Consider the following 12,513-nt stretch of genomic DNA (forward strand, 5'->3'; position numbering starts at 1 on the left):
ATGCTGGAACTTGCTCTCAAACCTTGTGAATAAGGTCATTCCAACACCCACATTGCCCTCCATCAATGTGATGGAAGGAGCCCTGCATCCCCCAAGTCTTACACTCCGGGGTTTTCTTCTTCCCCAGCGTGTCCACCCACTTTCATATGTGCATTCCCCTGGTCTAAGCCACAGGGCACAGTCTAACCCAGCCCAGCCCCACCCAGCCTTAGTGATCCCTGGTGCATGAAACAACCCCACATGCATAAAAATTTTCTTCTCTCCAACTTTATTCGGCACCTTTCATTCTCATCCCTCAACCTCCAGCCATTCTCAGGTTCACTTGCTCACTTCATTGATTCGCAAAGCAGGTGTTGAGCATCTATTATGGACTAAGCCTGGATGTACAGTAGTCAACAACAACAAAATAAATGTTCACCTTGCCCCAGTGAAGCTTACGGTCTAATTAGGGAGGTAGCGACGTATTAACAAAACAGCCACACAAATGAATGTAAGAAGTTTGTGTATGCAGGGATGGTACTTTGAGAACATTTAACAGAGAGCTCCGGCTTTGACTCGGAAGTCATCAGAAGAATGAGGAGGATTCACTAAACAGAGTGAGGAGAGGGGCGCCTGGGTGGCTCAGTCGGTTGGGCATCTGACTTCGTCTCAGGTCATGATCTCGCGGTTCGTGAGTTCAAGCCCCGCGTTGGACTCTGTGCTGACAGCTCAGAGCCTAGAGCCTGCTTTGGATTCTCTGTCTCCCTCTCTCTCTGCCTCTCCCCCACTTGCACTCTGTCTCCCTGTCTCTCAAAAATGAATAAACGTTAAAAAAAATTTTTTTAAGTACATAAATAAAAATAAAAAGTGAGGAGACGCAGGGTGTGCCCGGCAAGGGAACAGTATGTGAACTAGTCCTGGGGTAAGAAGATCATGGCACGTGGAGGGATGGAAAGAAGGCCAGTGTGGCAGATGACGGGAGAGTGAAGTAAGGATAATAAGTTGGCAAGGGCCAGACCACACAAGGCCTTGCAGGTCGGCCATGTTAAGGATTTGGGTCTTCATTCCAAGAGTCATGGGAAGACAAGCACAAGGAATAACGAAGTAAGACTTTGATTTCAAGAACCTCTCTCTTTATACTATATGGAAAATGGATTAGAGACAGACAAGAGGCGGTGCCCCAAAGGACACCCCACTCTCTCTTTAGGGAAGAGAGAATAGGAGCCTGGACCAGGGAGGTGATGTTAGGGTAGAAAGAAGCATATGAACCAGGAGCTACATAGAAGGTAGACTTGAAGGACTTGGCATTGGGTTATGTTAAAGGGGAGAAGATTGATTCCAGGGGACTGGGATTGTTAAACTAGATGTATATACTAGATGGGAGTGTGGGGTGAGGGGTTAATATTCACTGAGAAAAGGAGGAAGGGAAGAGAATCAGGCTTGTCTTGGGTCTTTGTTTTGTTCTTTGAGTCATAGTGGTGGGAGATTAGGATCAGAGACTTGGTTTTGGACCTGCCGAGTTTGAAGTGCCTTTGAGACATGCAAAGGGATGTGTCAGGTACACAGTTAAATATAAAGGGCTGGAACAATGGCTCTAAATCCAGAGGTGACACTGCCTCCCAGGAGACATTTACAAATGTCTGGAGATATTTTCGGTTGTCACAACAGAGTATGGGGGTGCTATTGCCATAGTAGGTAGAGACCAACGATACTGCCAAACACCCTACAGTGCACAGGGCCACCTCACTTCTCACAGCAAAAATTATCCAACCCAGATGTCAGTAGCACCAAAGGTGAGAAACTCTGGACTGTGGATATCTGAGAGTCACTGGCCCAAAGCCTTGGGGCACATACAGTAATAAGGGTAGGAAGGAAAGTGGAATAGTACAAGTTTTTGAGGAACTATAACACCTAATAGCTGGATGGCCCTACATGAAAGACGAAGAACTTCAAGCAGCCAGAGGTAAGAGGAAGACTCAGAGAGAGAGTCACAGAGGCCAAAGGTTGGGTGGGAATAGGTAAAAGTGTCTGATGCTACTGGGAAGCCAATGGCAATGAAGAATGAAAATCCCTGTTATATTCAGGAATATGGAAGTCATTGGCGGCCTTAGCAAGTGCAGCTTTGGCCGCATGACCGTGAGAGAAGGCATGCTGCAGCTGGAGACAAAAACCGGAGGCAGCCAGTGTAGACCACGCTTTTAAGAAGTTTGGTGATGGAAGAGAGGAGAGAGAAGAAACAGTGTTGGCGAGAAACGTGGAAGCCAAGAATAGTTTGGGGTTCCATGGTGGTCTTTGTTGGTTTGTTTTGTTTCAGTTTTTTTTTTTTTTTTTTGATGGAAAATGTCTAACATGCATGAAGTAAGCAGAATATTCTAAAGGAGCTCTGTGTAAAACCCTGTCTCTCCAGATTGGCAGCAACTGAAATCTCTTTTGGGGTTTTGCTGCTTGCAGCTGCGGCTTCTTTACCAGGCCCTCGTGTGTGCCCAGGTGATGGCCGGCAGCTTAATGATGTGGGCGGGTTTTATACCCAGACCTGGGAGTTCATTCTTTCTGTGGCTCCTTCCCTTCCAGAATGCCCCCTTTCACTTCCTGGCTGTTCTACCAGCCCTAACTCCCCTCTCTGACACCTCGAGCTGGGAAGGCTCTCTGCTGCCCTAAGTTGCCTTCAGACTAGACTCCCCTCAGACATGAAGCTGCAAATTCGTAAATCTCGAGGGGTGTAATTCCTGCTTTCAAAGGTAAATTCCCTTTCAGTTTCTGCCTGCTTTTGGCCAACCTCCATTGCCTCAAAATGTATATTTTATACACTCTTAAGCTTTGTAACAATGATATAATCATTTAAAAAAAATAACAGTTTTATTATTGTTATCTGAAGAAAGTTTAGTCCGTTCAACAAACTGTCACTAACAAAAGCCAGAAGTTTGTAAGACGATAAAGGTTCGGGGATATTGTGGGGCTGATGGGAAGTTAATGGACAGTGCAGAGGAGAGAAGAGGTAATTAAGTATAAGACTTTATAATATTCATTGGAACAGAAGGAATGAAGGAACTGTCTACAGATGCAGAAGTTTGCAGGTTTGGTGGTGGGAGGTTGACAGAGATGCCATCCTGTGGCTTCATGTGACCTCAGAGGCGAGGTCACTAGGGGTGTTGGGGGAAGGTGAGGCTGTTTGTTGGAGGTTTGAGAACAGAGAAGTTTAAAATGGTCTTTGCAAAGAGTAGAAAGAGTGGATTTTGACCGGAGAAACACTGAAAGAACAAAGACCGGTCGGTTGTTGAGAGTCCACGGTGAGGGGGTGACAGTGACGGATTTGTGAAAGTGCCATTCAGTCCTGGGGTAAGACTTTCTCCGCCTGCCTTCGGCCGCCTGGGTGGAGGCGTACAGGGAGCAGAGAGGAGATTTGTCCACAGGTGGAGTTTTACAAGACTGCTGAGACTAAAGAACAGGGCCCAGGGTGTTGACAGCGTTGACTAGGGCATGATTTATTTTCTTTTTCAACGTTTTTTTTTGGGACAGAGAGAGACAGAGCATGAACGGGGGAGGGGCAGAGAGAGAGGGAGACACAGAATCGGAAACAGGCTGCAGGCTCTGAGCCATCAGCCCAGAGCCTGATGCGGGGCTCGAACTCACGGACCGCGATATCGTGACCTGGCTGAAGTCGGACGCTTAACCGACTGCGCCACCCAGGCGCCCCAACTAGGGCATGATTTAAATAACAGATCCAAAATGTGAGTATCTCACGAAGCCATGAAGTACTGTTGGGAAGTCTTCTCTGAGTTCGCCAGGGCAGTGCGAATGGGGGAGGCTGTTCTCCCACAACTCCCCGGCCTCCTCATATTGGCAAAACAATGAGTGCTTCATTAGCAAAAGGAGTCTTTTTGGGTGTATCAGACAAAAGGGAAAGAAGGAAGTGGCACGAACTATCCCATCTTCATACCCCGATCCCAGGGCAAAAGGCTCAGGTCCATATACAGAGGGCTGAACTTTAGAAGTTCTAAATCATGCTAATGAACTGTTATGTAAAATAATGTTCCACCCCCACCCCCGCCTTTACAGATACACCTTCATGCTGGTCTGGAAGGCCAAGTTTGAATTTAGAAGTCACAGGCTCTAGTGCTGCAGGGAAAAGTGTCTCACAGCTGGCAGCCCACCCCTCCTCCTCTCCCCAGCTCCATCCCCCACTGCCTGTGTCTGGATGCAACCCACACATCCATGTTCCAGCCACAGCCCCAGGCGTAGGGGTCTTCCCACCGTGGTGTGGTCTGTACTCAAAGGAGTACAGTGGGTATTCTGAGTGGACCTCAGAGAAGAGGTCGACACAGTTTCCTGAAGCAGCTTTGGGTCCCTCAGAGAATTCTGGGGTCCTGTGTGCCTGGTCTAGAGGGCAGAAGGGAGGGGCAGTCTCTGGAGAACACAGGCCCCAGGAGGGCACAGCACTTGGCCCCGTGGACTCCTTGCCTTGAGGAGTCCACTCCTCTCCTTGAGGAGAGGAGACATTGGAGGAAGGCCAGGGCAGGGCAGGCAATTTAGAGGTTGCCTTTGCCCAGGTCTGCGGGAAAAATTAAATGATGCAGTGATACACAGTATTGTGGTCTTTGTTCTGTTCCTAACCTGACTGGCTGGTTTCTCTGTGTGTACCTGTTTTGTTTTTCCTAGGGGGCTGTTTATCACCATTCATGACAAGGGCCACCTTGCAACAATGCTGAACTCTTGGCCAGAAGACAATATTAAGGTATGGTCCCATTTTCTTTGCTACTGTTCTGTGGTTGGGTGAGTCCTTTCAACCGGGACCAGAGGCATCCCCAGCTAGAAAATGAGCCACTGCAACACCAAAGGCTTTCCCAGGCCCAGAGCACAGGCCGGTGAGAGCCAAGCATAAGCGCACCATGGAGCAGAGGTTTACATTGACCCATAGCCATGTGAAATTGCCCTTATCATCATCATCATCAGTGGTAGTAGCAGTAGTAGTCTGAAGACATGTTCAGCATGTATTGAGTACCTACTAAATATACACTGCCAGTTTCCATGGTGGATTTGGGGAGAAATCAGAACTTCTCCGCTAGCTGACTTTTCACGAGGAAAATAAGACAGAGATACAAAAGACTAACAAGGAACCTGATCAGAGGTAAAGGAAGTACACAGAGAGAGCTGAGGGTTGAGGGCAGAGATTACTTCTAGCCTAAGGGGAATTTAGAAAGACTTCATGGGAGAAGTGACATTGGAGCAGGGCCCTGAATTGAGGGGTAGAGTTTGGCCACGTAGGCTTTGGAGAGAGGACACGGGATGAGGATATTCTTCAACAAGAGGAAAAGCTTATGATGAATGGTACCTTCATGCCTGGGTGTATGCAGTTAGTGGAGGTGGTCCAAAGTAAACCTGCTTCTTCCTGGAATATCAGTTTTACTGAAAAAAATCTAAGTGGAAAATATGTTTATATCATAAGCAGGATATAATACAGAATGCACGCTTTGTGTTGGTTTTAAAATGTAAGACATGAAGCTTGGTAGGAACTTGTTAGCTTCTGGCTACATGCCCAGATCTCCTCCTGCCATAGGGACTTTTGTGGAAGAGCACGGGGGGCTTTCACATTTAACATCATTGTTACTTTTGGGGCACCCAGGTGGCTCAGTCGGTTAAGCATCCCAACTCTTTGATTTCAGCTGAGGTCATGATCTCATGGTTCATGAGTTCGAGTCCTGCATCAGGCTATGCAGTGACAGTGTGAGGCCTGCTTAGGATTTTCTTTCCCTCTCTCTCTGCCCCTCCCCTGCTCGAGTTCTCTCCTCTCTCTCAAAATAAATAAATAAACATTAAAAAAAAAGTCATGTCGCTTCTGCAGATGAAACATGTGAAGCAAAAATGCAGAACATCTGCTAGCTGCTTCATGAGGGTAGTTCTGGCCCACAAGCTAGGGAGGGGCTAGAGCTGACTGAGCGCAGTGTAAATACCTCTCGGGGTGATGCCAGCACTGCCCTGCTGGACTGGGAGGCTGAGGCACCCCAGCATTGCTTCCTCCCAGACCCTCCCTCCCTGTTCCTGCCAGTTCCCTGAACGACTCCCACCTCTCTGCACTAGGCACTGAGTACAGCTTCTTTCTGCACACTCCTCTTTGTATTCCACCCACTTCTGGCCCTCTCTGGGAGTGGTAGCATTCAGAACCAGAGCATGGAGGCCAGGACCTTGGCTCTTGGGGCCAGGCCGAGCCACGGCCAGGACCCTGGGACTTCAGTCCTGGCCACGGTGAAGAGCTCATTTCGTACCTCTCTGTCTGGGTGTGATTTTGCCCTGTGCTTCTCTTCCCCGCTTATCTGCTTAGACTCCAGTTACATGCAGGCCTTGGCCCTGAGGGTTTTGGTCTCCATCCCAGAAGAAGCAAGTTCCTAGGGTGTGTCTAGTGAAGCTATAATAAAATCTGAACCATGTTAAGGGAAGCCAGCTCACTGGATGGGAAGTTAACTCCAGCCTGCCCTGTGCAGACGTGCTGCTGATGTCAGCAGACGAATCTGTCTACCTTCCTGGGAGGTTCAGCCGTGGTGAAACCTTGTACATAGGAGGCATGCAGTAGATGCCTGCTGAGGTGAATGAACTCAGCGGACATGATGAGGGCCTTCCGTGTACCAGGCACAGTGCCAGGAGCAGAGAAATGGGGTCTCCACCAGCATGCACCGTGCCTTCGTGCAAGCTACGAGGAATTCAAAAGAATGACAAAAAGCCATCCCCTCTTAAACAGTAAGAAGAAGGTGCCCGTTCCCCCGGGCTGGCAGAGGCTTGGTGAAGGGCTCGTGGACTGGATTTCTGGTTCTCTTTGCTCCTTTGGTCAGGGCACAACTTAAAAAAATACTCATTGACTTCAACAAACATAGTTTGAGGCCCTTCTAAGGACTGAGCGGTAACTACCAGAGAGTTGGAGACAGCAACTTTTGTGATTTTAGAGGAAGAGAAACGGAGCTTTAGGTCACCCCAGATGGGGTGGGACTGGAGCAGACCACAGACAGAGACATCTGAAGCCTCTAGGGCAAGCAGAGGTTCCATGGGCAGATCTGGACTGGTGCATCTAATTTGGTTGCTTCTGTCTATCACATGGTAAACATCTATATGATTTCCCTGTAGTTTCCGGGATAAAGAAGGTATACAGGCCCAAACTCAAGGAGCTCAAAGTCTAGTTGGAGGGACTGACCCAGAAACAACTGCAGTAGACTGTGTGCTGCTCAAGAGAGGAGCCCAGAGACAGAGGATCAAATGTGCTGACTGGCTGACCACTACCCCTGTAGTAGCTTAGAGCGGACAAGTGAATGGCTGGGGCCAGCTCCTCCCCTCCACCCTTTCTGTCTGTCTCACTTGGGAGAAACCCCGAGATCAGTCCCTGGTAACTCTACAGAAGAATCAGCTCTGGCTTTGTGGTCAGACATCTTGAATCTGCCCTTTACTTGCCGTATGTGTAGATAAGCTCTCTGATCTTTGTTTTCTTCTTGTGAGGACTAACCATAGAGTCTGTACAACACTGAAAGGCACTCAAATGGTTGTGGTCATTGCTGGAAGTAGAAGGGGAGGCTGTAGGGCAAAGCATGGCAGGGGAAAGATTGCAGAGGCCTTGAGAGCAGCCAAGGAGGAGGCTGTGTTACCTGCAGATCCCAGGCCACAAAGGGGCAGCCAGCCGATCTGGCCCCTGGATGTGTTTGATTTGGCCTTCAGTGATTTTTCAAATTTTTGAATTGGTAGGCAAGATTTTAAAATCGGGAGACTTCATTTGAGAAAGGAAACATAGAAACTTGGATTTCTGGCTTTCTCTAGAAAAACCAGGAGCCCATAGCTGGGCTAAATATTGGGTCCATAGTTTGTAAATAAGTCAGTTAGGACTGATCAGGCTGCCCCCCGGCTTACCCCAGCCTCTGGCCTGCCCCACCAGTCTTTTCCTGGAGGATCATCCCCCCCCGCCCCCGCCACTCCTAAGGCTGCCCTTTCAAAGGTTCAGAATGTTCCAACTCCTAGTCTTTCTTGTTTGCTGGTGTGTTTTCTCCAGTTGCCTTAAAGAGGAGTGAGAGACACCTGGGTGTCTCGGTTGGTTGAGCATCCGACTTTGGTTCAGGTCATGATCTTGAGGTTTGTGAGTTTGAGCCCCATGTTGGGCTCTGTGCGACAGTGCAGAGCCTACTTCAGATCCTCTGTCCCCTTCTCTCTGCCCCTCCTTCACTCACGCATGCATGTGTGCGCTCTCTCTCTCTCTCTCTCTGTCTCTCAAAAATAACATTTCATAAGACAAGAGGAGATGAAGGTCTCCCTCCCTAGGCAGGGAATACCCTTTCATGGTACTTGGGGGCTGGTGCAGATTCCCCATCATTACTTCCTTTGGTTCTGTCAGCCACTGTGATGAGAGTGAAGGAAGGAAGGTGTGCCATGAACACTCCAAGGTGGGTCCTTGAAGAATGGGTTGGGGTGTGTCGTTCCTCAGGTGAGCAAGCTAAAGTGCTGTGACTTGCCCATGGTCAGCCATGAAAGGTGTTTGATGCCCACAGAGCCCTGAAGCTGAGTCTCCTCTCCCCCAGCTGCAGAGCCCAGGAGGTGGTTTTCCAAGGCACAGGTATCTTTAGACCCTGATGCTGTTGGCCTCTTGGCTGGAGGGGAGGCGTGGTCCAGAGGAACTCAGAAGATAAAGGATGACTTTCCTTGGTTTCCCAGCCAGAAAGCAGGACTGCAGACAGGTACAGGAGAAGTAGGCTGGGAGGGAAGTGAGGCCAAAGCCCAGGGCTGCGGAGGCCATGAAGTTTTGTGGGCCCCTCTTGTTCAGGGAGGAGGGGACGGGCCAGGCTGCCCAGAGCTGTCCAGCATAAATCACAAAGAGGAGTGAGAACTGCTTTTCTGACTCTTTCCCACAGTGGCCACTGCCTTGAGCCTGAGGAAGGCTCGGCTGAGAACAGCCCTCCTCCCCACAGCTTTCCCAAGCTCCTAAATCTCTCCCTCATCCCAATCCCAGCAGCTTCTGGGGGGAGGTGTTTAGAGGTGGCTGGGCACAGGAGCAGCCCCTTCCACGTGGGCAGGCAAACTTATGAGGTGCTGGCACCAAGTGCCCGCCTGTAATGCACAGGCCCACTCCCTCCTCAATGTCAGAAGGTGGGTTTCCTGGGAAACATTCTCTGGGACGGATATCAGCATATCAGGGAGTGCTCTTGGGATCAACACCTCTAGAAAGGAAGGAACCAGGAGAAAGCCCAGAGAGAGGCTGAGCTGGGTGAGGTCTCAAGGAAGACTCAGCTGAGCCCATGAGGAGCCTCTGTAGCTGGGGTCATCCTTCAAAGTCAAACCAACTTGGGGCAGAGGAGCCAGGCCTTTGTAGCCCTGCATCCACCAGTCATTGGTTGTGGACTGCTACCCTTTGGAACAGGGTGTGACTTTGGGCAAGGTGGCTCTCTTTAGTCAAGGAAATTCTCAAAGCGGGCTGACAGCTGAGGGTACGGCTAAGGGAATCACTCCTTCAGTCCTGAAAGGGAGATGTGGGAAGCTCATCCCCATATCCACCTCACACAGCTCTGCCAAGTGCTTTATGTAGATTACCGCATCTACTTCTCCTCATGACTTGTAAGTGGTAGGGATTATTATCATCCCTATGGTAGAGACAAGGAAACTGAGAGGTTAGGTTGTTTGTGAAGGGTGGAACCAAGAATTGAAACTGCAGACTGTGCATCATTTATGTTGTGGATAGTAGGTGGCGAGGGGGGAGGAGGAGGAGGAGGAGGAGGAGGAGGAAGAGGAGAAAAGGAAGGAAGAGAGGGAAGGAGGAAGGAGAGGGATGCATACACAGGGCTGTGGGCAGCCCATGACATAGCTACAAGTCCAGGGAAAGCAGGGCTACAGCAAGCAAGGAGTCATGACCCTCAGGTCAGTCTGAGGTCGGCCCCATTGGGTCCACCTACACTAAGGGACATGGACAATAAGTCAGAAAATGCTGTATGTCCAAGCTACGTGGACAGAGGAAGAATGTGGCCCACCCTCCCCCTAGTCATCTGAAGTAAGAAGAATTAGGAGTTGCACATGCCATCCAAACAAGGAAACTGTGATCCTGTAGTTCACATAGTTATTGCTGGACTCTAAAACTCCACAGTGCTACTCAGATTTGTTCTCAGCCTTTTGACCTCTACTGCACTAGTGGCCCTTGGCATCAGCTCCATTGATGTCATGAAAAATAGGATCCAGTATCTCCTCTCCCAACTCATTCATTCACACAAAAGGTCTGAATTAGCCCTTTGGAGATCTTTTGCTTTCTATGTTAGATCTGTCACATTGGCCACTGTTTATTCAGTTCATATCACACTGCAGGCACCAAGCACAGTGCTGAAGAATCAAAGATGACAAGTCCCATTATTTGCCCTCAAGACAAGCTAGAGGAGGGAGTGATGACTTCTGGAAGGGGAGAACATCATGGAGGAAGGTGACTTGTGTACAGCTCCTTAAAGCACACAAGGATGGTAGGATGTGGATCAGGGAGATCATAGGGATTGAGGGGGTAAAATGGCATGTAGTCAGGAAAGTACAAACCTTATACAAGGTTAGAATTACTCTATTTGGATAAAGAAGAAATTCAAAGAGTAGATTGGACCTGGACCATGGAAGGCCTTAAATGCCAGTCAAAGATGTTTGAGCTTTGTTTTACAGACATCGAGAGCCCCTGGAGGTTTAGAGTAAGAAAGTGACAAATCTGGGTGTGCTTTGGAGACCTGCAGTGGAGCGGGGGGGAATCCCAAGAGTGGAGAGACCAGTCAGGAGACCACTGCAGTGGTTGATGAGATGGATGGGCTGACCTAAGGCAAGTGGCAATGAAAGTGAAGTTCATGGAACAAATGGAAAAACAAGGAGCAAATCAAATCAGCAGAACTTGGTAACCAATTGGCTGTGGCTGAAGGAGACAAGACAGTTTTGAGCTTGGGAGATAAAGGTAACAAAGGGCAAGAAGGCAGCAGAAGTGAAAGGTTTAGAAGAGTAAAAGGGAAAAGCAGAGTCATTTGGTTAGGGACTCAAGAATTTGGGAGGACTATTGGACATCCAAGTGGCAATGTCCAACGGATAGCCAGCTGTACATGGGCATTAAGAATGACACTTTTTGGGATAAGCACTAGGTGTCCTACGTAAGAGATGAATCACTGGGTTCTGAAGCCAGGACTACACTGTATGTTAGCTAACTTGAATTAAAAAAAATAAAAAATGACAGCAGAAACCACAAGTTTTGCATGGCTGACTTTCTCAGCCATTAGCCACTGCATCTCTGCTTGGTTTCCATTTCAATCACTCATTTAACAGATAGTTACTGAGTGGCCTTTCTGTGATAATGCTGAACTAGAAAGAAATAAAACAATTAAAAATTTAATATGGGATCTTTGCCCCAAATAATAACTACCATGGTAATCATAAGAGAAGCAACCATTTATTGATCACTTACCCAACGCACCTGGTGAAAATGAAACTGTTATTTCATCTTTACAACAATCTGATGAGTGAGGTATGATTATTATCCCTATTTTATGGAAAATTAAAACTCAGAAAAATTATCTGTTTACCCAAGTTTACATATGGTACATTATCAAGAAGCCTAGATTTAAATACTGGTTATCAGACTCCAGAACCCCTGCCATTAACCTTTAGGTTGTTTGGTCAGATAAAATGTGCATTTTTAAAAATGTTAAAGTAGCACCCTATGCAAGGATTGGCAAGCAGTAGGTGCTTAATCAATGTTTGTGGAAGGCAGGCAGACAGACAAGGAGGGCGAGCAGGCTACCTGTGCAGTAGCTATAAGAAGTGCTAGGAGAAATCACGTTAGATTGTCGTGGGCAGCGTTTGCATGCTGGAAAAAGAGAAGGAGCATAGGGGCTGAGAGGGAGGAGATTATAGGTGAGTTCAGAGCATGTCTGGGAGGAATGAGGAGGCCAGTCTGGCTGGAGGAGGAGCTTGTGTGCAGATGCGTAGCAGGAGATAAGTCAGAACATATATTGGGTTCAGATCATTAAAGAGTTAAACGTTTTGGACTCTATTCTTTGGACTGTTAGAAGCCACTAAAGGTCTTTGAACCTAGGAATGGCACAATGAAAACGGGCTTCTGATACAGTGAATCTGGCATTGGTTGGGAGGGGAGATTGGAAGGAAGATGAGTGTGGCTTTAAGCTGATGCAGTAACCCAGCCATTCTCACAGTGGGGTTGAGAGTGGGTGACAAATGGAGTGAGACATGCCCTCAGAGGAGGTGGCCATGCAGTGGAGTGCCCTTGAACATTTCAGGAGCCCCATCGCCATTGAAAGACCCCAGAGTTGTAGGGATAACACCCTGGAGTAGTCACTGACTTCCTCTGTTTAACTCACTGCCCCTCAACGGAGAGAAATTCTGAGACAGTGGGAATCAGGATAAGGAAGCTTGGATTAGGAGAGATGGGAGATTCCCAGAGTGTGGGCACCCTTCATACAAAGGCACAGGCTTCACCAGGGAGAGCTGCAAGGGGGAGGTCAGAAGCGGGCTGTGGGGAGGGTGGCAAAGAGGCAGAGCAGAACTTTACCA

At 48.5% G+C, this 12,513-nt stretch overlaps 1 protein-coding gene across 3 annotated transcripts in view; it reads left to right on the forward strand.

The window, feature by feature from the left end:
• Positions 1 to 12,513, forward strand: part of ME3 (malic enzyme 3) — a 184,715-nt gene that overhangs the window by 114,435 nt on the left and 57,767 nt on the right. For all 3 annotated transcript variants that reach the window (XM_043579987.1, XM_043579986.1, XM_043579989.1), the window contains one exon: positions 4,636 to 4,711. In XM_043579987.1, coding sequence (XP_043435922.1) covers positions 4,636 to 4,711 — 76 coding nt within the window. The remainder of the gene's footprint in view (positions 1 to 4,635; positions 4,712 to 12,513) is intronic.

Source organism: Prionailurus bengalensis, chromosome D1 (assembly GCF_016509475.1).
Source record: "Prionailurus bengalensis isolate Pbe53 chromosome D1, Fcat_Pben_1.1_paternal_pri, whole genome shotgun sequence".
In the NCBI taxonomy this organism is placed as follows: Eukaryota; Metazoa; Chordata; class Mammalia; order Carnivora; family Felidae; genus Prionailurus; species Prionailurus bengalensis.